Below are 23266 nucleotides of genomic sequence, written 5' to 3'. Positions count from 1 at the left end.
GTATGTCCTCGGAAGCAATAAAAACGTAGGGTTAACATAAATTATTGACCTCCAAAGCATAAAATCCAGAGGAAATGAACCATAGATGTAATCCTAAAGTCCTGGACATCTCGGCGGATTAATTAGCTTATAGAAAATTTCTGTGTAGCATCCAGGCCCCTGTCCCAAAATAGGAAGTGTTTACCCAGGGATTCTGTGATCTTATTTGGCAAAATTAGTAGTCGTGATGTCAACACCACGGCTGTGGTTCTGTGGTTCTAACGATGGAACCCGGGGAAGCCGGATGCAGCAATGGCAAGTCAAGATGTTACATGTATTAGTATCTGACGGATTTCGAATATAAAACATTTATATTGGCTCCTATGAAGGGTCTATCCAAGCATGGGAAATGAGTAGTAAGAAGTGAAGTATAAGCGTAGTCTGATGTCTTCATAGTAGAGCAATGTCGTCCGGCGGCCTCAGGCCACAACAGTCAGCCAATCACCGCCCGCAATGTAGCTCCTCCAACAAACAGTGCAAACACCTATCGCGAAGGAAAAAAAATAATTTATCGCAGTCTCCGCTCTCCAAGACAGTTCGATCTCGAGTTTGGAATTGATTCCCTTGAACAGATATCTCTAAAGGTATTCTCCTTATACCTTTCTAGAGATCAGCCACTGCCCTCCCTCCAACATCAAAACTGCCTCAATCGCCGATTCTATAGAAATTTACTATGGACGGCCAAAAAACTCCCTTTGTGAGGGAGCTTGGCTCCAGTGGTATGTGGTCATTCTATGCAAATGAGAAGCGCGAAACTAATCAAGTTTCTTCTCTTCAGACCGAAAGGTCCGCGACAAGGCCCTCGAGTCTCTCACTCAGTTCCTGCGCTCACGCACCGATCTGACCCTCATCGACCTCCTCAAGCTGTGGAAGGGACTGTTCTTCTGTAAGGAAATCCAAGAGACCTGTTAAACAAACACCACAGAAATCTAATAGTTACCAGGCTTCTACCACTCCGACCGACCCCTCACACAACAAGCCCTCGCCCGCGCACTCTCCTACTCCCTCGTCCCAACCCTCCCCAAAGAAACCCTGCACCGCTTCTTGCGCGCCTTCTGGATCACCATCGGCCGAGATTTCCACTCACTAGACCGTCTCCGGTTGGACAAGTACCTCTTCCTGATCCGTTGCTACGTAGGCGTTGCATTCGAGCTCCTAGTGAAGAACACATCAACAAAGCCCGACGGGAAAAAGCGCAAGCGCGAAGATGCCGCCAAGCAAGGCCGCGGCAAGAAGCAGAAGAAGCAGACACAGGCCGAGGCCGAGCCCGCCACCGAAGACGACAAGACCAACGGCGAAGACGACGAGACCAGATTCCCCGATCTGGCGGCTTATATCTCCATTATCGAGGAAGGTCCTCTTTGCCCTCTGAACTATGATCCTGATCAGCCGAAGGACGAGGGCGATCCTAATTTCGTGCCTATGCCCCATGGGCCTGATGGGCTGCGTTACCATCTTATCGATATCTGGGTTGATGAGTTGGAGAAGGTTCTTGAGTTTGAGGAAGAGGGTGATGAAGAGACTCCTAAGCGGAAGATTAAGGGTGAAATTCCTATGGAGCTTATCTTGCGGCCGCTGGAGAAGCTCCGCACTGAGAGTCCTTACAAGCCTGTTCGTACGAGGGCCGCTGAGGCTTTGGATGATGACCGCCTGGTTGAGTGGGGTGTTCGGACGAGAGAGTCTGAGGAGGATGATAGTGAGGAGGAGGAGTGGGGTGGTTTTGGTGATGAGTAGATGCCTTGTCGTATGTATGGGATTGTGTAAAAACAAAATGAATTCATTGCACAGCGTGGTAGCGATTATACCATACCAATCACGATGTTGGAGTCGAAGTTGGTGTAATAGTAGATCTTCGGGTCTACGGAGTACAAGACCTCGAAAATGCATTGACATGTCTGTTTTATTCTGTTATAATATACAGTCTGACCACAGAGCACCAATTGTCTAATACAAGTTAACATATCAACAAAACACCAAGTCTTTTGCGCTAGGGTATCACTGAGTGGATGCAAAGACATGGGAAAGCATCGAGCGTATATATAACAGCCGATAGAAACAATACGGCATTCAGCAGCTCCTTCGACGCTCAGTATGCAAACTTAACAAAAGGAATTATCGAGGTCCTTCTGCTTCGTAGATGCGGTCCGACTTGGTGAGAATCGTACCGAGCCCTTGGTGAACCTCAGCCTGGAACGCTTCGAAGGGCACACGTTCACCGTCAATGCTGATATATCCTTCCTTCTGGTGAGGCACTAGACGGTACGCAGATGCTTTGCGGATATTGAGCTCTGGCATGTCGAAGAAGCGTCCACTGGGGATCTCGTTCATCATTGTGATCGCGGTGCCACGACTAACTCTGCCGTCAATGGTCACCACGTCCATGAGTCCGTCGTCGGGTAGGGTAGCTGGGAACATGTTTGTGTCCTTCGACATAATTGCCATGTTTCCTGCATAGAAATTGCCCATCGTTTCACCCGGAACAACTTGCCAGTCGCTAGGTACGTCGTCTGTGACTGAACCGTATTTGAGCTCTGGTAGTTCTGGTGACTGTGCTGCAGCCTCAAGACGTTTGATGTCGACATCAGACTCCTCAGGGCGTGTGGACCAGGTAGCATAGTGCTCCTTGATCGCCTCCTTGTCTCCAATCTCCACCTTGACGGCTAGATCGCACGGCCATATCGTCTGCCGCATCAAGCGAACCAAGAAGCCGTATGTGAAACGCTGAGCACCCATCCACCGGATATTCTCAGTAGCCAAATCCGACTCAGCAACGATACCAAAAGACTGCGAGAGGAAAGAGAGCGTGCGCGAATTCTTCTGCGAGATGGAAACCAAATCGAGCGGCGTCCTCAATCCCTTGACAATAGCCAGCGCCGCAATGGAGACACTACCAGTCCCAAAAGCATTCCACGTCATTCCGTTGCCAGAACCACAAGGAAGCAAAGCAATAGCAGTCTTCACCAGCGCCGTCCGAGCATCGGGCCGCTTACCCAAGCCATTGAAAACCTCATACGGCAACCCATCACCAGAGCAACAAACAATGGCATCATACGCATCGACATCAAGCTTCTCCGCAATATCAATAGCATGACCACGGTGCTCAGTACTCTGCACATCAACCTGACACTTGGCAGCCGCAAAGACCGGGGCCGCATACCTCTGGTACAAACTCGCCGCAGTGCCCTTGCCACCAAAGGGATTAACCAGGACCTTCAGTCTCTTCCCGCGAATTGCCTTGCCATAAGCGGAATCGATCAATTTCCCAACCCACGCCTCAACGAGCTTCTTCTCTTTTTCGACGACGGGGTATTGAACCGTCGCGACGGCTACATCGTCCTTGCCGGCCGGCTGCGCGTAGGCGATAACGAGGTTCGAGGCTGTGACTTCAGCGCCGAGAACGTTGTATAGTGAGATGGCGTGCGTGGTTTGGGGCGCTGTATCGGGACCGAGGTTAGAACTAGTTACAGGGAGGTTCGCGCCGATCAGAGGGCGTGAGAGGGGCTGTGGGTTGGCCTGTGCAGCTGTTTCTTACCTGACTTGAATAATCCGCAGCAGTGACGGTTTGGACGAGCTGAGCGGTCGTCTGGAGAGTGTGTCAGTCATGGGCAAAGAGCTGGTTATGGGGTGGCGCAATGTACCGACTATGAGGAGGGAATCAGTGCCCAGTGTTAGTGACACCGAGTCGACTGTCACTGTTGAGTCGTGTGCATCTTGTGCAGTGTCTGCGGTTGACATTTTTGATGATAGAGGGATTTAAATCATTATAGGGAGTTGAGGGGGAGTAACAATATGTTGCAAGTAACAAAGATATGCAGCTAGCATCGGGAGCCGCGGAGGTCCGGTGGGCCCGTCCCTGCAGCTGAGGCCCAATTGGAAATTCCCCTATTGCGAGGGATGCTTTATAGAAGACAGGTTTATTTCATTGAGATGTATATAATTTACGGTCTATAACTGTTGAAATAAGTCCCAGTCCTCAAGGGACCCATGTACAGAGATGTATGATTACTATCAACTGTTAGCCAACTTACTAGTGCTTATATATCTACCTAAGTAGCCCTGCAGGATACACATTTATGAAGATCAAAACCATTGTTCTCTATCCACTACTCCCGATGAGACCTCCATCTCATCTACAATAAAGAGACTATAAGTGAACAATTTGTCTCGAGAAATGAACATGGGGAACAGAAGACAAGGCAAAATGAAGAAAAGAGGAACGAAAATCATAGACCGCAAACCGCTGGAAAAACATCGACTTATGCAGTCGCCGCCTTGAGGCCCTTCAGAGAGCCCAAGCTCAGTGCTAGGCCCTGTGAGCGACTTCTTATCCGAACAAAGCCAGTAATTGGCCCATCGTCTCCCTCTTTCTCGATACTCAGGTTGGCCAGTGCATCCTCGCCTAGGTCATGGTTAGTTGCTGTGTAGATATCTCAGGGGAATAGAAACATACCGAATACACTGCGGGCATACAAGTTAGCACTCAAGAATCGGCAGTCGCCCTTGAGGGAAGCATCAGGTGTCAGGCAAGCCATGTTAGTGCTCTCCATCAACTGCTTGAGGAATTCGCGGAGAGTCTTGGCCTTGGAGTTGATGTTGACCTTGTTCTCCCACTCGAACTCGGTCCACATGGTCCGGAACTGGGTCTCGGTGCAGTGGGCAGGCTGGATGTAGTCCATGATGTCGGCATGGATGTCGTTGAGGATTACCACGTGGGTCTCAGTGGAGCTGGCGCCGTCGTAGACGATGTTACCGAAGATGACACCGGTGTCCGTTGAGGAAACCTTCACTGTAGCCTGGACGTTGAGGAAGTCACGGGGGCCGAGGTTGTTGGTGGATGGCCGCTCAACAACCTTGAGGTCACCTAGGGTTGCGAACTCCACGGAGAGGTTCTGCAGGGTCTCAGTGGTCTGGTTGACCAACAGCACATCGAGGACAATGTCAAATTGGTGTACGGTGACATAGGCTTCGGCATAGACTGAGTCGGAGAAACCGGTCAGCTGCACCACCCGGCTGAGCTTCGAAGCGACGTTCTCTACGGTCGAGTCACCACCGGTGGCCTTAACAAGATCAAGCTCGATCTCTTCAGCACCCTCGACGGTGTTCTTCTTGGTGAACTGACGGATCGGGATGGCGTCGTCAATCTGCACAGCGGTCTTAGCCTTCTCCACGGCCTCCTTGGCAGCCCGCTTCTTATCCTCAACCTGGACCATGGCGCGGAACGCCTTCCGGGTGTCCTGCAGGAAAGAAACCTCTAGCTCCTTCTTCTCGGAGAACTCAGCCAGAGAGCGCACACAGGTCATGATACGGTCGACGGAATCTTCATCAATGGGAGCCTTGACGAAGTGAGATTGGCCAACACGAAGGATCGAAATCATGATCAGCATGGCCTCGGCACGGAGAGCATTGGTACGGGCAGTGTCTTGAGAGACCTCGGAATGGCGCATAACCAACTTGGTCAAAGTCGAAGAGAGAACAGTCGCCAGGTAGTAGTCGCCATCCAAAATAAGTTGACGCAGAGGGGGCTTCTGTGCGGCCTTGACGGCTTCTAGGCGAGCAGCAGCTGCCGACTGGCTGGTGAGAGCACTCTCGGTTGCATATGTTCCATCTGCGAGCACCTTTCGAGATCCGGTAGGCGCGGCCTTGGCGCCGTTGGCCTGTTCCAGAAGTAGGGCATTATCATCAGGAACCTCGTCCAGGAGACGCTGTTCGGATGCCAGGATAGGGATTTCACCGAGGCTGGTTCTGATCCGCTTCCAAGCCTCGCGAATATCCTTCTCCTCCAGAGAGTATTCACCAACAACCCACAGAACTCCGCGGTAAACCTTTCCAGCCCGAACCTCGCTCAACGTCGAGACCAAGCGGTCCACGATCGACCCGCGTAGGTCGGGGAACTTCTCGACAACCTCCTTCACAAATGAAATCACATCGACGGCGGAGTTGTTGTTGAAGTCGGCAATGAAATCCATCAGTAGATCGACCACGCTTGCAGCAATTTCGGAGAACTTGATGGCGCAAGAGTGTATTGACTGCACCAGGAGTTGACGGTACTCGCTATTCTATAGGAAGAGTTAGCACTACTGGGATGTGCAAATTGGTTGCACAACCTACCTGTTCATATTGTTCGTCGACGGTCTTGGCTAGTTCCTTCTTGAGGAGCATGATGATTTCTTCAACGTTCTTGCTGGAGACCATCTCCATGGCAAGGCTGAGAGCCTTTCTCCGGACATCGATGTCAGGGCTGGTGAGAACACGCAGGGCCTCCATGGTCAAGTCATCCAGGACACCCTCATTGCGAATTCTCAGTTGGTCCACGCGGTCCAAACAGATAAGCTTCACGTTGTTGTCCGCTTCCCGGATGGCGAGCTCAATCAGCTTACTCGCGGCAGCTTTAACGGCGACGGGATTGCTGGTGAGGGCGGTAAGAGACGTGGCGGCTTCGTAAACAACAGTACTTGTAGAGGCATCGAGGAGCTCGAGCATGAGTTTCAAGTATCGTGACTATTCTCCGTTAGTAATGCCTGAGATAACAGCTTCGATTTCTCCAACCCACCTTGTTCTGAGTGTTCTGTACTGCGTCTTTCCGGAGGAACTCCAACTCTGCTAGCTGGAGCAGCTCATCTGTGTTGGGAATAGTGTCGAATGTGGTGCGCAGATACTCGAGTGCCTTTTGGTGGCTGATGGACATGAGCGCCGCGAAGGCATTGCGCTTGCAGGTGCTGTCGGTCTCGCCCTCGAGGAAAGTCTGGATCAGCTCCGGCGCATCGGGAATGAGGGGCTCGGAGTGCTGGAAGATAGAAGCCACGGCCCAGACTGCGTTCTTGCGCACATAGGCGTGGCGGTGTTCCAGACACGAACGCGCAGAGGAAAGGAGGGGCTCGATGAGTTCCGATTCGCGGAGTTTGCAAAGGAATCGAAGGGTGTTTCCTCGGATATATTCGTTCGGGTGTTGAAGGTCGTTGCGAATACCGTTACTGGAGAGCCAAAAAGTGTTAGACCAAAGAGACCAACACGCAATGCCTGGAGGCACCCTTACCAGACCAAGATCATCTCCTGCTTGAGCTTGCCGGTGGAGTCGTGCTTCGGGCAAATTTCATAGAAGAAATATAGCAGCTTCTTCAACGGCTTGCTCTTAGACGGCATAACAAAGCGAATGATGTGCATAAGGATTTGCGGCATCGGATCGCCATTGAGCATGATCGTGATAATCGTCCGCATGGTTTCCAACTTGGTCTCATCATTGCCCTTCTCCAGCTGCAATTTCAGCTCCTGCACGGTCGGCTGGTCTGCAGTGTTGTCCAGATGGACCAAACTGTAGGTGTTTTCGAGGAACGACGCCATGGTGGTGGATTAGGGAGTAACGAAGGAGAGCTGCAAGTTGTCAGTTCTGGGGTTGTTTTGGGGCCACATCAGCATTGTTGGCAACATACACAAAGGATAAATCTCCCGGAGATAGGAGTCCGGGTAGGAGTCAAGAACAAGCAATTAGTGTAAACCAACACCCCTCGCCCTTGAAATCATTAAAGAGTTATGATGCGCAACGGAGAGGGTCAACTTGTCCCTTAATCTGGCCCCGTCTGTGTGGATGACTAAGCTCCGCCGCTTTTCCACTCGGGCACTTTCGACGTCGACCTCACTTCTCCCACACCATTGCAAACATGTCGAATGAGCCTTTTTACCTACGATACTAGTAAGCATGGAATATATAAGCCCGGGTTTCCTCGGCTGCTGACACTCTTCACAGCTCAGGTCACTCTGGGCGGTTCGGGCACGAGTTCCTAGGTAAGTCTACAAGCTAACCATTCTGTTGGACTTTACTGACTTCCACTAGAGTTTGACCTCCGCACAATTGGTGAGGGTAGCAGTGCCGCCGTACGATATGCGAACAACTCGAACTACCGCAACGACTCCCTGATCCGCAAAGAAAGTGAGTGCGGGGATCGACAAGACGAGCGGACATAAGCTGATAATGTTGCAGTGTGCGTGAGCGCTGCCACGATCGCGGAAGTGAAGCGCATCATCAAGGAGAGCGAAGTCCTGAAGTACGCTGTCCCATTGATACCCCGAGAGGAACATGCGAGCTGACTCCGCCTAGGGAGGACGACTCCAAGTGGCCCCATAAGAACAAGGATGGGCGCCAGGAGCTCGAGATCCGGATTGGAAATGAGCACATTTCCTTCGAGGTATGCCGCGTCTGAAACACGAGTGGAAGCAATCGCATATGACTGACTCGACATTACAGACCGCGAAGATCGGCTCGCTGGCCGACGTGACCGATTCGGATGACCCCGATGGCCTGCGAGTGTTCTACTACCTTGTGCAGGACCTGAAGGCCCTTATTTTCTCGCTGATCTCTCTCCACTTCAAGGTATTTTCCCTCTCGTCCTATATTTAAATCAGTATTTTGACCATTTGTGATACAGATCAAGCCAATCTAAGGGTTGAGCGATTGAAACCAAACTTGATGAACAATTAGGGGTTTTGTCTAATGATACTCACCAGGCGTTGAGGATTTTTTCAAAGTGCGAATTCAAGCCATAGCGAAACAATGGAATTGATACCACCCAAACATTGGATTTTCACATCAATATGCAGCCTGAGCATTTGCCAATGCAGTAAGTCAGTGTTTAGAGGCCTGAACTAGCTTCAAAGTAGAATTGACGAGTCGCCTGCAAGGAAAACGCCCTAAAAGCTGCAATGACGCAATGTAATTGAGTTGCTGCGACCAAATACCTCCTTTTTATCTATAATATAGGTAACACATATGGCAGAATATATTCTCTAAAATAAATTGGAAAAAGCACTACTACTACCCACCAATTAATTCCACGGAATGATCAGCAATAATGCATGCCAGAACTACTGGCGCGTTATCCGCGACTCTTACGGTTGTGTTTAGCGGCCAAGGCATACAAAGTCGGGTCTGTCCGGCAGAATACCTGGCAGTTCCCCACCGCTTCTGACACTTGACGTCCAGTGCCCTGCCAGAGTTGTCATATACACATTTCCTGTCCGATTCTATCCTTTCCCAAGACCCTCACACTGTCGTCCCTTCTCCCATTTCGGGAGTCGATTCAGCAGACAAGTCAGCTTACGCAGTATATACTTCAGCCAAGGCGGTGATAAAGGCGGTCGGGCCCAATATACCTCGAGTGGCCGCAAAGCCACCCAGTAGCCTCCCCCGCTGTGCGCTCGCATGACCCCATTTGACCCCATTCCCGGGCCCCGTCTTTAAAAGACCCAATCTTCAACTCTGACTTTCATCTCGTTTTTCCTTTTTGGAGTTGCTTTCTTTCGGTTCGATGTTGCCTCCTCTCCTTTAATCCGCAATGCCGACTCCGAGTGACAACGCTTCGATCGCCGAGGTGATCTCCACCCGTACTTGTCCACCAGAGCCAGATCGGATTTCAGCCTGGCGTGACTCGCCAGATCCTACTGATTCTGGCATCGAACCCTTTGATGCTCTTTCACCCGAAAGCGCCATCGCACCATCCGTATTGAGTCGTTCCGACGATGGTAGCACTCTCTTGGCAACGGAGCCACTGAAGGTGGAGAAGAAGCTGACGGGCGCGGACGAATACACTGCACCCGTGAGGTCTAGTTCTCCTGCAGAATCATCCTGCATCCGTAGCCAGACACCAACATTGCCAACAAACTCATCACTGCTCGACTGGGAATTCTCAAACGTTCGGGTACGTTGTCAACCTGACTGACAATCGGGTCGCCACCCAATTGTATACTGACGATTGCCATAGCTCCTGCCAAATCACACATCATCCTTTCTGCGCTCCGGAAGTAAATTTGTTGGAACACAACAATCAGATCGGCAGGTTTACAATGTCGATGTTGAAATTAAGCACGTGGATATGGCGGAGTCCTATCTTTGCGGCTATCTCCGCATACAAGGTTCGTGATTCGCGTGCACCGGGGGACCTGCATGGGACCTATCCTAACTTACATTTTTTTGCACAGGTCTCACAGAGGATCATCCTACTTTGACCACATTTTTTGAAGGGGAAATAATTGGTACCAAACACACCTTCCAGACTCGCAATGAGGACTGGGGCGCTTCGGAAAAGACAGACCTGCACCACTGGTCCCGGTTTCCTGCTTGGCGTCCACTAGCAAAACAAGCCAAAAAAGCGGATTTCACATACCGTAACTTTGCCCAGCGTGAGCATATTTTCATGAGATGGAAAGAATCTTTTCTCGTTCCCGACCATCGCGTGAGGACGATTTCAGGAGCCAGCTTTGAAGGTTTCTACTACATCTGTTTCAATCAGATCGAAGGAACTGTCAGCGGTGTATACTTCCACGCAAAGAGCGAGCGGTAAGCAAATAACCCTAATCACAAAATACTTGTTTAACTAACGCTGCTCCTGTCGCAGATTCCAACAACTCGAACTCAAGCATGTCGAAGATCGTGGATGCGCGCCAGCACTCGAATTCCGTTAAACACGGTGAACTCGATTGCTGGCGCACCCATTATAATTACCACCCCTCACTTCTGAGCCAATGTTTGATGTTTACACTCAGACCCCACATCTTCTTCTTTTATCCATGATATACCTTGTCTATGCAGTGCTTCCTGGCCCCATGTCGCTCGTGAAATATGGATGTCTGAAGCTCCCCTCTCGCCGTCTACCCTGGTTGCTTTTTCTCAAATACCCACCGTCTCGTCCCGTATCTCCTACTCACTGTCTCGTCCCTTATCTCCTACCCACATGTCGAAGATCCCTTTGTTTCCACACACCCTACGAAGATTCAAGGCTTTCCCTTTTCCGACGCTGCAAAAGCGACCTGGATACAATCTGCCTCAAATTGTCCCTTATGTCTCATGATATCGTGATCTATGAAACGGCGTTTTCTTCCCGCCTCTGGCGGCCCTCTGGCAACCTGGTTCTGGTTCCCTCACACCCTCAACTTGGAGTTATAATCTCTTATATTCTTGTTCGTTTATTGTCATCCTTTATTCCTTCTTAACTTAGTCTGTTAGTATCTCCTCTTTGGACATCCGCCCAATTGACTTGTGTCCGGTTTGGAAAAATTTCCGCTCTTTGGCAGCGATATTCACAATTGCATAGTACATATGGATATTGCTCTAAGAGCACTCTTTGATCGTTTCCCGAACCCTAATTCCAATGGTACAAAAGCTCGCTACTCTATCCCCCTGCGCAGTGGATATTCACGTTCTCGAGCTTCAAAACCCGCGTATTCAATTGCGTTTCGTAAGCTTCTGTTCTACTGAAAAAGAGTCACGCGATCGAAGCCATGATTTCGCCCTCAGTGCGTACTTGAACCAAGCTTAATAGCTTGTACATTGCATAGGCAACGATGTCCACATCATATTCCATTTAGGCAAGAGATGGATACATGAAAGCTTGGATATTCCATCAAGCCTGGGAGTTCCTTTTTAAATGAATTGATATAGCACAGGTCATGTAGTGTGGCTGCGAAGGGCTTTGGATCGTGCAATAGGCTAATTTATTGCTCGATTTGGATAATTATCTTGCCAAACCGGACAGCATACTAATTTCAAGCTATAGATAAGAAAAGTATATGCTTTCAATACGCCCTGCATACACAAAAGTTTTAACATACACCCAATTGTCCTAGCTTGTAAACCTTCGCCTGAAACCTCGCCCACAGGTCAAAGGAAACGGAGCAACATATGATCAACACTGCCAGAAGACGCCAGAAGATGGAAGCAGTAGATGGCGCCGCAGTTCAACATATAGCAACCAGAAGAATACAAAAGAAAAGAAAACATAAGCAGGAGTGTTGAACGCTGAGGAGAAGTCAAATGCACTCCTTTAAGAGCCAAGTCCGCCAAAAGTTCGTGATCTGTATACGTCCTGAGCGGGAATGAAATTGCCGCTTGTTTTCTTGCCATTCGTTGGAACTGGATGGTATAGAACGCTTCGGATGACCTTGTGTTAGTCGGTAACGGTGCGAATACACCCTGGTTGAACTACTTTCTCGCCCAATTTGCCTTTAGGCGTTCTGATCTTTGTATATCCAACCTCCTTTCTCTGGTTGTCATAAGGGAAGTCCTTCACTGTCGGGTACTCAGTAAAGTGGCCGGCTGGTGGGATGACTTGGTTCTAGTTCTGGGATCTCTTTGGACGTGGTCCGGTTGGGGCGTCTATTGTGAAGGGTGGGGCAGTTGGGCAAGGAGATGGTGTATTTTGCATATACTCCTCGATATCCTTTCGTTGGATAAAGTCGTGTCCGTAGCGTTGTCCTTTCTCGAAATTGGCTTGAATGGGCCGACCCCATAGCCCTGGTATAAGTTAGTCAACAAACCCAGGTCATTATTATTAAGAAGAGTACACTGAAGAGACTGGATTCTATAATACTGTATGAAATAAATACTTACTACTGGAATGCGCAGGTCAAGTGGCTTGTCATGTGGGAGCGGCTTTACCCTCTTCTTCGAGCTGAACGGGGCCATGATTAAAGAGCCTAATGATCAAGAATGATGAAGAAGATAGTACTCGAGGTTGGGGTTGGATCGTTGAAGTAGGATGTTGTGAATGCCTCAATTCTTATACCTTTCCAGCTTCCATATAGCCACCAACTGATACACGTCCGTTGAGTTAGACAATGCACGATGAACTGTAAATAGATGAGGAATATATGCAAGTATAGATTAGTATTGCCTCATTATTCATGCTATTTACGCTCATCCTATCGATTAGCAGAAAAGAACGATTCGCTTACTTCAGGATGAAGTACCGGGCTGGGCAGGGTCTGACGGCCGGCCATGGGCGGCTAGTAAGTCTGTATGTATTGGCTACTCTTTTTTCTTTCTTTTCTCAGTCCCTGCTTGGTTAGTTTTACATCAACATGGGCTTGTTTGAGAAGTGTACAATACGTAGACTCGGCCTCAGCGCTAAGCGATCTAGCGCTTAAGTTTGGCGGCAAAGACTTCATTCGAATTCCGTTGGCGCGTTAAACAACGACTCATTTCATGGCTTTAACTGTATTAATAGGAAAAACACACTCAGTTCAAATTTAGTCGCCTCTCATTAGGATAGAGAGGACCAAGCGCCAAAACTGTAGATATTCCGTTCTCTCCACGGCCACTTCACACTATCCCCGCTCTCACACCTCGTCCTTCTCACTACTTTGAACTCTTCTCCTGTGTCTTTCTCAAATTTGCCATGTCTGTCGTCGTATACTTCACCAGTGGCACTGTATACACACAACTGACCCTTATTGTAGTAAGGTCCGGCTAGCCGGTACAGGCATCTAAATGTATAATGCTCGAAAAAAAGCCGACCCTTTACCAGAGAGAACTTTGAAACTAGAAGAGACCACGAAATTTCCAGCCTATATGAAATATATTGATAGAGTGAAACCCAAAGGGGTAACAGTATATGCTAGATATGCCAAAAGAACGATGCAATGAAAAGCACATACACTAAAGACAACTCCTAATTCGTTTACATCCGAGTGTCATACAACAAGTGACAAAAGGACGCCACAAAAACCGACGCCCAGAACAAGAAATCGTACGCAAATAACAAAAGACAAGAATAAACAAAAAACCGGAATGCGTAGATGTGCGGTCCAAGGCATAAATAAAATAGGACCGTAATTATGAGACGGCGTTATGAGCTGAGGGATCATGATATGACATGACAAAACAACAAAAAGAAGCGAGCAGGGGTATCACATGCGACGCCATTCGAAAATGGCGAGATCGAGCGAGTGTGGTTTGGCTTGGGAAAAAGTGAAACGCTTTTAGGTTCCATGATAAGCAAAGTTCGGAAGTTGTCTCGTGAAAGCAGATGACAACAGCGTAGAAAAAGAGAGTCGCAGAAGAGAGAGGTCACAGGTATGTGGAGCCTTAGCGACCATTAGTAGAGCTGCCACTGCTGCTGTATTCGCTGCCCGGGGTGGGGGGTTCCATGACGACCTGTTGGCGGATGGAAACGATCCATTCGTGCTGCAGGAGTTCGGCGGCGGTCGGGCGGCGACTGGGATCGCATTCGAAGCAGCGGCGCACGAAGTCAATGCCCATGTCGCTGAGTTGGTCGCTGGATGGAAGCGCCGGCTGCTTGCCTTGCGCGATATTGTACATGATCGCCCACTCGTTGTCTAGGGTGGACCATGGACGACGGCCTGTGGCCATTTCCAGAACCACACAGCCTAGAGACCAGATGTCCACGGCTCCTTGGCGGTTGGCCAGGTCTGAGGCGTCGCCGCGAATGACTTCGGGGGACATGTACATAGGAGTTCCGGTGGTTGTCTTTTGATTCTTGCGCGTTGGCTCTTTGTTCAGCATGGGGTCTTTGTGACCACCACCCACTGGGCCTTCATTGGGGACAACTGTCCGGCCTGAGCGGGCAATGATCTTGGCGGCACCAAAGTCAACGTATTTGATGACACCGTTGTGATCAAGCAGAATGTTTTCGGGCTTGATGTCTCGATGCACAATGCGGGCTTCATGGAGATAAGCGAGACCCTCCAGGAGTTGGAGTGCATAAACCATGATGACTGTTTCGTCCTCGATGCGGCCGTGCTCCAGTAAGCTAGCAAGCGAACCACCGGAACAGTACTCCATGAAGATGTAAACCTTGTCACGATGCACCTCAATGCCATGGTAGGAGACAATATTAGGATGATCGAGCACCTCAAGTACGCCCATTTCGTCTCGAATTTGCTGGGCGATCTTGGGGATGAGTTGCGGGTCTTGAAGACGAATCTCCTTGACAGCCATCAAATAATTGCTGTCCAAGTTGATGGCCACATAGACGGAACCAAATGTACCTCCTCCGATGAACTGGCCCTGCTGCCAACGCAAAGTGACATTTGTGGCAGATGAAGAAAGAACCGTGAGAGATCGATCAGCCTCATTAGATCCTTCCAGCACTCGTCCTAGAGCTTGGCGCTTGGCATCTTCCTCGATTCTTCGCTCTTCAATCTCCAAAACACGGGCATGCCATGTGTCACGAACAAGCTTTGACGCTTCTTCGTCACTGGTGATCCGGCCAGCGCCAATCTGTCGGGCACCATTGCGCTCTTCCATGCGTTTCTCGTTCTTTGCTGCGAGCGAGGAGCGAGCACCCATAATATCGAAGTGGGAAATAAGGAGAGACATACACCCTGCAACCTTCAATCTGAGGCTGCTGAACTGGTCCTCATCCATGGACAGAAGATGCCGGCTGGATGTAATCGCCATCGCGAATTCAAGAGCAGCGACAGCCCACTTGAAAGTCTTTCGGTCTGCAGCATCGCACTCATCACAGACGAACGAGACCCAGTCAAGAGACAACTCCACCAACCGAGCGCTGTTCATCGCGCGTCTGTTGGCGTCAACATAATTGGAGGACCGTTTGCCGAACTCAGTTGCAAATGCATAACAGGCCTGAATCAAATCGTTGTTCTCCCACTTGATCTCTCGCAGCTGGTCTTTGATGACAGCCACACTATCCATGATAGTCATGGACAGCTTGAAAGAGATTTTTTTGATTTTGTTCAACTCCACGTTGACACGACCAAGATTGGCACGCTGTTCGATAACCATATCAAGCTGAATTCCCGTGAGTCGCGATAATTCCATCCGAGCATTTTGCAGGCGTTCCTGCATGCCTTCGACAACTAGACGCAGCTTGCCCAGCCGCACATCGGTTGGGTGCTCCAAAAAATCTACTTGCATTTGCTTGCCTGCCCACGCAAGAGGTCTTTCAGGGCGGATGACCAGGACATATGGGGTGTGGACATCCTCGGCCGTGTCATCTTCCTTGAATGAAGTAGATAGAATGGCCTGGATGTCAACAGGACGGTTCCACAAAGCAGGATGCGCAACTAAATAAACTCCTTTCTGACCACCAGCTGCGGAGGAAGTAACGAGGAAGTGGTCGGAGATTAAGAGTGCCTCGAAGAAATCATATGCTATGTCGGTGGTGATGTTGTATTCGGAAGCATTTTCGAAAAGCTGGCACAAGAACTTGGAGAATCGATACAGCTTGCGTTGGCGAATACGCGTTGAATCCAAGATACTCTTGTATCGCTTGTCCATGTCCGACACGGTTTCCTGAGGTCTCGGTACTAGTTCGCGTTCGAAATGAATCATGAGACGTTGCAGTGATCTCGCAGTCAAAGCACTTTGGTTTGTCAGCGCGAGTAGTGAGTAATACTAACGATGGGAAACATACCTGAACTGTTCAGCGACCTCGATATCTCCACCGTCGAGACGGCGGCCGATATCGTAGGAATATCCCCATTCCTGTTCCAAGATTTCGGCTTCTTTGAAGGTATTCTTGTTGGCGTTCAATTTCCAGTTGAGCAATCGAAAATAGTATTTCATGGCATCCAATACTGAGTTATCGAAGTTCTCGTCGACACATGGTGGCAAGTCCCAGCCAGGTTCTGGCCTCGAGACATCAAGGTAACGGAACTTAATATCAACCGCAACCTTCATCAGAATCTGAAACTGGGAAATCATCTGGTCGATCAGGATCGGAGCCTGTTGAGCCGGATCTTTCATGTTCTTGGCATAGGACAGACGGACTCGAATGATCTCCTGGATAAGCCGGGAGGGGAAGTTAATCAGAGTTAACAGTTCCTCGATATATGGCGGCAAATGACGCGCCGCAAACGCTTCTGCGTTCTCAATCAGAGTACTCTTTGCTTTCTGAATGACCGCAAGTATTCTAAGAAGCATGCCGTCCTCATCCTGGAGAGTCTTCAGGCCATCTTCCTTCATAATGCGATCCAGGAAGGAGGAGCCATCTGAAAGGTCGTTCTTGGCAGACTTGACCCTGGGCTGGCTGAAGTCGAGAGCCTCATTTCCAACCCAGCTCTGCAACACAGCCAGCTCGGTGTTGATCAAGGCCGTGATGTTGTGCCACGAAAAGATAGCGGCGCGACTGGAGACGAACTCCTCGGAAGCGACACGGGGATTCGCAATTTCCATCTCTTTGTGAGAGGAGTAAAGAACCTCGCACCGCTCGACCTTTTCCACAACATCCTCGACCTGTTTTCTCGGGGGTTTACCAATCTCAGTCTCGCCTTTAATCTGGAAACTGATGATATCCTCGATAACGGGGCCAAGACGCGACCGAGCGTCCTCAATCAGTTTTCGCTGAAGAGGAAGACTTCGGCCGCATGTCCTTGCCCGAACCCCAATCCAAAGAGCATAGCTTTGGGCCGCTGACCGTTTGGATTCCGCGGACCCAATCAACCGCTGCTTCTCTTGTTTCACCACATCGCCTTTCAGCACTGATGCCAACATTGAATGCCACTCAAGTCGCTCCTGGTTCTTGGGATGCTTGAGTTCTTCCGTCGTCGGTAGGTTATCATCCGCAAGGAAGAGCTGGGTATCGGGGTCGTAGGAATCATCTTCGAAGGCTACCTCTGATGAGGGAGAAGGGTCTTCTAGATCGGCGTCTCCCTCTATCATGCTGTTTGTCTGCGCGTCTTTGAAATGATGATACCAAGCTTGTGGGTTCGCTCGAATCCGCTGAACGTAGGCTTTCTCTTGGGCTCGGTATTGCGCGTTCGGATCGCGCCGGGTTCCGCGTTTGGCTGATGAAGATCGTTGACGGTCTTCTTGAAGGCTTATGTACTGTGGTGGTCGCCGTTGCGGGGCATAGGTGTGGGAGGGAGTTCGTACAGGGACGGACGGACGCTGAAGTCGTGGGTCGCCGGCCATGGAAAGGCCATCAGACTTGTCGAGAATAGAGGCAACGCCAACACTAGCGCCCCGTGGTCGTGTTGACGGGGTACTAGGCCATGAGGCGAGACCCTGGGAATGATTTGGAGGGGAAGACGTGATGGTCGTGGCAGGCGTTTGGATTGCGCCTTCAGGAATCTCTCCGAATGATGAGTTGGCCCTGGGATACTGGGGAGGGTACTCATCAGAGGACCCTGAGCCATCTGAATCAGGACTGGGGATGTCCGGGTGCTCCATGGTGGATATGTGTGGTGATCACGTCGGGGTTGGAGCTTGCGAAGTGATAGGGGCGTGTGTGGCGGTGCAGTTGTGGCGGAAAACGGCCGGATGTCAGGGATCTTCCCCGCCGCCCACCACTGACCTTCCGATCTGCCGAGTATCTTTTCCTGTTCGATACTTAGTTCCTACGTGGTTCAATGTCTGTCCAGCATTTATATTAGGTCCAAGCCCCAGTCTACGCGGCCAGTCTTGAAATGAACCTGTCTCATTATATGCTACAGCCACGTACTTTTGAAACAGAGATTTCCTTGTTTTGGCCCTTGGCCTTGTTTTGCACAGAGCTCATAAAGTGTCACAGCGATGTTTTATTCCAATGCCATTCGTTCAAACTGATTGGATTTGCGCCCAGGACAGGTGACCAAACGTCGGGGTGGACTATAATATAAATCTAGAGCTTTGATATGTAGGCAGATTATTTCTATAAAACATGTGTTCTGGGACTGGATGCTCTGGGCGCATCTTTTTTGAAATGGAAAAAGCGTGTCTTAATAGTCCGCGACTGCCGGCTGATGCTGATCGCTGGGTCTACCTAATGATGTGATTTTCTAGCAGGGATATGGCGTCTCCTCCGAGATACGCTGACAGGACTCTTTGCTTAAGCAAGAGAAAGCAGCACAAACAGGGATCTGTATGGTAGCTGTATGCCTACTGATTGGTTGCCGATTACCTGGCGAGCAAGGCCAGTAAACTACTAAAAAAGCAAACTATCCAAGGCTGGCATGGCGATCCACCACCAAACAGCGTTGTGGATTGACCCAAGGTTCCATTCATCTAGGTTGCGACTGATGATAATGTTATGTCTTCCTCGCGATGAGACGGACCAGCATGTATCAGGTTAATGGACTGCGTTGGCAAAGCAAGGGAATACGACAGGCCCATTGTACTGGCAAGTGGTGGTGTATATTTCCCAAATGTGGCTTGACTCGCATCCGTGGCGATCACTGAATGCAGATCGAACAGAATAGCAAGGTGCAAAGAGCACAGGGTTTGCTCCGAAAAAAAACCATTGATACAAAAAACGATCATTCATGCGTCAAAAAGCCTATCTAATAGCTCCATTGTTTTGATGATCTAAGACCAGAAGGAGATGGACAAGTACCTCATGCTTATCGAAGGATGGGATGATCTGCTCATCGAAGCAACCAATGTGAATCTAAAAAAGCAATTTTGGCAATAGTCTTCAACATGTAGAACGCTTGAGATTACTAGATTGACTAGTCTAGAAGTACACTTCATACAGCATGCATCTCTACTACGTACTGTATAAACTACATTAAACTTAATTTACGAGTACATGTCATCATGTGCCCACACCATGTAAACGTCACTACGTCTTACGATTTATAAATTTAGAAGAACTACCCCTGACTAGAAGGGCTTTGCATCCACGCTTGATCGTCGACGATCTTGAAGGCCGTCGATCAGTGGATCCGATTTGAGCTCAAGGGTCGATTAACTGACAGTTGACTGGGGCCCTGGAGAAGATCTGCACGGACTGAATTCACGCAATGACGACTTCGTTGTTTCTGAATGGATACTGCAGACTGCACTGTGCATATGATCGAAAACTATTTTCATGCAAAGCACACATCATGACTTGCGAAATACTTGGCTACGGTGATCAATATTCCACTATACTATTACTATTAATAGGAAGCCAGGAGTATCAATAGCGTAATGAGATGCATATCAGAGTATTCTCCATACCATGCATGTACTACAGTTTCCGCGGGCCCGGGGCGCTAAGACCCGGGATGCCGAAGAGCGGCCCCGCCAATGGGAGACAACATGCTTATCTTGACTCAAGCCCCCAAACCGCATGGAAGGCTTTAGTCTTTCGCCCCCATGCGTTCTCTGTTCAATCCGTGTGGAACCGGGACAGTACCGGGAGACAGGTGTCGGTGTTAGTCGGGCATATGCTAGAACCATGTACAGCACTGTACATGGCGCACTCAGTATCTTCTATGCATAATACCTTGGAAATTACACCAATTTAATATCCGAGCATTCGTATCCATGGCAGGCTCTTGATATTACGAGGCGCACTCCGAAACAAGAACCGTGAGCTGGCGGAAAGCTCGATAATAAGAATAATATATCCCTCGCATAGTCCGGTCTCTAGCTCTGATAAGGTATATTGCACGTTGATTGGCTGACGGGATGGCTATGATAAGAGCCCCAATGGCCTACAGCTTCACCTTCCACGGCAAGGTAGGATGGTTCGACTGGAATCCTATAGGCATCTAATTCTAATTTTGGAGCATTCATGGCTTGACAATAAGGAAGTAGAGCGAATTGTATTGCGGGTTAAGCGATGTACAAGTAACCAAGCCTGGAAGCCCTAAGTCGAGATAAGCAAATGGCTCTGATTGGCCAGTTTGGTCATATCTACAGCCAGTCGTGGACCACTGTCAGCCCTGCAATGTCGATTTCTTCCCTATTACTCTCGTCACTGAAATGACCCAATCTGTCTATCACTTTATTATCCTCCCCTGCTTATCGGGGCCTAATGCTTACATGTTCTCCGAGATGCATTCTTCCGTCAGGGGGTTATAGTTCCTAGACAGAAGCAGCAGAGCAAACAGGCATACAATTCTGTGTAAACAATGCCACAGATCTTATGCTAAGTATACTACTCCGTATCTCAAAGAAGACTAGAAGTATATGCCCGTGAATGTATGTGAAACGGACCCGTATTCCCCCGGTTAAAGACTAGGGAGTACGTACGGGGCCCCGCCCATAGACCCAGACATGGCTCAGTGGGCTGACTTGGCTACTGCTATCAGTCTGATCAGATGAATCATTTCATAAATCATAATAACCGGCTCCCGCTATCGGAACTAAGATCGATGGTCTGGTAGCTTTGTGTGGAGCAATTCCGGTCTGTTATTTAATTATCTCGTGTCCCTGCAGGGTAGACATATCACTTTTCTCTCCTTTTATTCAGCCAGGTGCTTGAACAGGATCTTTTTTTATCCCGCCCTTCCTCTTTCTAGATCTTGGATTGTTGAGATCTGTGTCACTTCACTGCAGATAACTCGTACCCTTATCTCTTCTGTGGTACACAGCCTTCACTATGTCGGCGTATCCGGTTGAGTACAATGGCACCATTGCCACCGGTGGTGACTCGCTCACTGAGGACTTGAACATGTTTTACAGTGTACGCAGCTATTATTCAGCCTATCACACACAGCCAGTGGAACTGTCAACTAATAATGATAATGTAGTCTGGAGATATCGCATGGGTAATCACCTCATCAGCCCTTGTGCTGCTTATGATTCCTGGAGTTGGGTATGAATTGATTATATTTCCTCATTTCAGGAGAACATTCACTAACTGCATTCTCATAGATTCTTCTACTCTGGTCTCGCTCGACGAAAGTCTGCCCTCTCCCTGATATGGCTGTCTATAATGTCGGTCGGAGTAGTTTCATTCCAATGGTTCTTCTGGGGTTATTCGCTGGCCTTTTCCCACTCAGCTGGTAAATATATCGGTGATCTCGAGAACTTCGGCTTCCGCAACGTTCTGGCTGCTCCATCTGTTGGAAGCAGCAAGGTTCCCGACCTTCTGTTCGCCATCTTCCAGGGCATGTTCGCTGCCATTACGTGAGTATCACACAACGTCAAAACCGCAAAAGAAATCACACTGACAATATCTTCGCAATTAGTGTGGCTCTCGCAGTCGGTGCTGTCGCCGAGCGTGGCCGCATGCTCCCCTGTATTATCTTCATGTTCATCTGGACCACCATCATCTACGACCCCATTGCCTGCTGGACATGGAACCCGGCGGGCTGGGTATACAAGCTCGGAGGTCTTGACTATGCCGGTGGTACCCCCGTCCACATTGCTTCCGGATCTGCTGCCCTGGCCTACTCCTTGATGCTGGGCAAGCGTCGCGGTCACGGAACCCACGAGCTCAACTACCGCCCTCACAATGTCACGCACGTCGTCATTGGCACAGTCTTCCTCTGGGTTGGATGGTTCGGTTTCAATGCTGGCTCTGCTCTCTCGGCTAACCTCCGCGCTGTCATGGCCGCCGTTGTCACTAACCTTGCCGCATCTGTCGGAGGTGTGACCTGGTGTTTGCTCGACTACCGTCTGGAGCGCAAGTGGTCTACCGTTGGCTTCTGCTCTGGTGTCATTGCTGGTCTTGTTGCCATTACTCCTGGCTCTGGCTTTGTCACTCCCTGGGCTGCGTTTATCTTTGGTGTTGTTGGTGCCGTTGCCTGCAACTACGCTACCAAGCTCAAATTCCTCATTGGCATTGACGATGCCCTCGATATCTTTGCTGTCCACACCATTGGTGGTCTTGTTGGAAACCTCCTGACCGGTCTCTTCGCTGCGTAAGTTGCACTCTATCTTGACCACGCTGAACTATAAGCTAACAGTCTCTCCAGAAACTACATTGCCGCTCTTGACGGTACTGAGATTGCCGGTGGCTGGATTAACCACCACTGGGTCCAGCTCGGCTACCAGCTTGCCGACTCCGTGTCTGGCTTTGCCTACTCCTTCTTCGGAACCTGCCTCATCCTCTTCCTGATTAACCTCATCCCCGGCCTCAGCCTTCGTGCCCCTGAGGAAGATGAGATCATGGGTATTGACGATGCCGAGATTGGCGAGTTCGCTTACGACTACGTCGAGATCCGCCGTGACGTTGTCAACGGCGTGGAGGCCGCGGAGACTAGCTCCAAGCGCACCATGACTCCCACCGGAGAGGACGCAACCATTGACACCAAGGCCTAATCAGCATGTTCGTTCTTTTGGGCTGACTTGTTCCTTAATACTTAATACTCGGGCTGTTTGCCTCTTTCTATCATTTGTGGTCATTTTCCTTTCTCTTTTCGCCTTTTCTTTCTACCGGTTTCATTTTCGGTGTGGTGTTTTCTTTAAAATTGCAGGTTCCTTTTAGGATATTCTTCTGGATAAAGGGTATTCCATTCTTCACTTTGTTAGCATATTTCTGATACCCAAATATCACTAATCAAAAAAAAGCCTTTCAGAGGAACAAGTAGATATAAAAAGCACAAAGGATTCTGTATATCTAGTAAATCTTGCTTATAGCCAAAGTAACTATTGCACAGATTTTTATTCGCTATACATGTAGGTGGTATTCGCTGTTGCATGGCCCAACTTGTCTTCACGGGATGTTGATGGCAAGTCTACGTATGTATATGCATACAGCATGTCGCCTAATTTCCCAGTGTGCATGAATAAATTAAGATGGCCACGTGGGCAAGACTGGTGTCCATACCCAGGGTGGTGCCT

The 23266-nt window shown here is 49.4% G+C and overlaps 7 protein-coding genes across 7 annotated transcripts; 4 read left to right on the top strand and 3 right to left on the bottom strand.

The window, feature by feature from the left end:
• Positions 1–712: 712 nt before the first annotated feature.
• PENARI_c003G11182 (ribosomal RNA processing 1 family protein) lies at positions 713–1773 on the top strand (the record flags this gene model as incomplete). Its single annotated transcript, XM_022628778.1, has 3 exons — positions 713–758; positions 818–925; positions 983–1773. 3 exons carry the CDS (start codon positions 713–715, stop codon positions 1771–1773), a joined length of 945 nt encoding a protein of 314 aa, XP_022491748.1.
• A 378-nt stretch (positions 1774–2151) lies between these two features.
• PENARI_c003G11776 (uncharacterized protein) lies at positions 2152–3774 on the bottom strand (the record flags this gene model as incomplete). Its single annotated transcript, XM_022628818.1, has 3 exons — positions 2152–3473; positions 3572–3622; positions 3678–3774. 3 exons carry the CDS (start codon positions 3772–3774, stop codon positions 2152–2154), a joined length of 1470 nt encoding a protein of 489 aa, XP_022491834.1.
• A 521-nt stretch (positions 3775–4295) lies between these two features.
• PENARI_c003G06231 (coatomer subunit beta) lies at positions 4296–7377 on the bottom strand (the record flags this gene model as incomplete). Its single annotated transcript, XM_022628431.1, has 5 exons — positions 4296–4438; positions 4490–6095; positions 6148–6537; positions 6590–7010; positions 7073–7377. 5 exons carry the CDS (start codon positions 7375–7377, stop codon positions 4296–4298), a joined length of 2865 nt encoding a protein of 954 aa, XP_022491470.1.
• Positions 7378–7694: 317 nt separating this feature from the next.
• PENARI_c003G04190 (mago nashi family protein) lies at positions 7695–8474 on the top strand (the record flags this gene model as incomplete). The annotated part of the gene is made up of 7 exons (XM_022628287.1): positions 7695–7726; positions 7781–7818; positions 7868–7963; positions 8015–8078; positions 8132–8219; positions 8279–8404; positions 8460–8474. The coding sequence occupies 7 exons, from the start codon at positions 7695–7697 to the stop codon at positions 8472–8474; spliced, it is 459 nt and encodes a 152-aa protein (XP_022491300.1).
• Positions 8475–9365: 891 nt separating this feature from the next.
• On the top strand, positions 9366–10491 carry PENARI_c003G00356 (GID4/VID24 family protein; the record flags this gene model as incomplete). Its single annotated transcript, XM_022628021.1, has 4 exons — positions 9366–9728; positions 9792–9942; positions 10009–10366; positions 10425–10491. The coding sequence occupies 4 exons, from the start codon at positions 9366–9368 to the stop codon at positions 10489–10491; spliced, it is 939 nt and encodes a 312-aa protein (XP_022491307.1).
• A 3400-nt stretch (positions 10492–13891) lies between these two features.
• Positions 13892–17959, bottom strand: sskB (uncharacterized protein; the record flags this gene model as incomplete). The annotated part of the gene is made up of 2 exons (XM_022628035.1): positions 13892–16151; positions 16203–17959. The coding sequence occupies 2 exons, from the start codon at positions 17957–17959 to the stop codon at positions 13892–13894; spliced, it is 4017 nt and encodes a 1338-aa protein (XP_022492010.1).
• Positions 17960–21077: 3118 nt separating this feature from the next.
• Positions 21078–22744, top strand: PENARI_c003G06777 (ammonium permease MEP2; the record flags this gene model as incomplete). Its single annotated transcript, XM_022628470.1, has 5 exons — positions 21078–21161; positions 21229–21293; positions 21353–21607; positions 21670–22344; positions 22399–22744. 5 exons carry the CDS (start codon positions 21078–21080, stop codon positions 22742–22744), a joined length of 1425 nt encoding a protein of 474 aa, XP_022491740.1.
• Between the last annotated feature and the right edge of the window lie 522 nt (positions 22745–23266).

This window comes from Penicillium arizonense, assembly GCF_001773325.1.
Source record: "Penicillium arizonense strain CBS 141311 chromosome Unknown PENARI_contig003, whole genome shotgun sequence".
In the NCBI taxonomy this organism is placed as follows: Eukaryota; Fungi; Ascomycota; class Eurotiomycetes; order Eurotiales; family Aspergillaceae; genus Penicillium; species Penicillium arizonense.
Note: the sequence above shows the minus strand (reverse complement) of the source record. Positions and strands in the feature narration are given on the sequence as shown.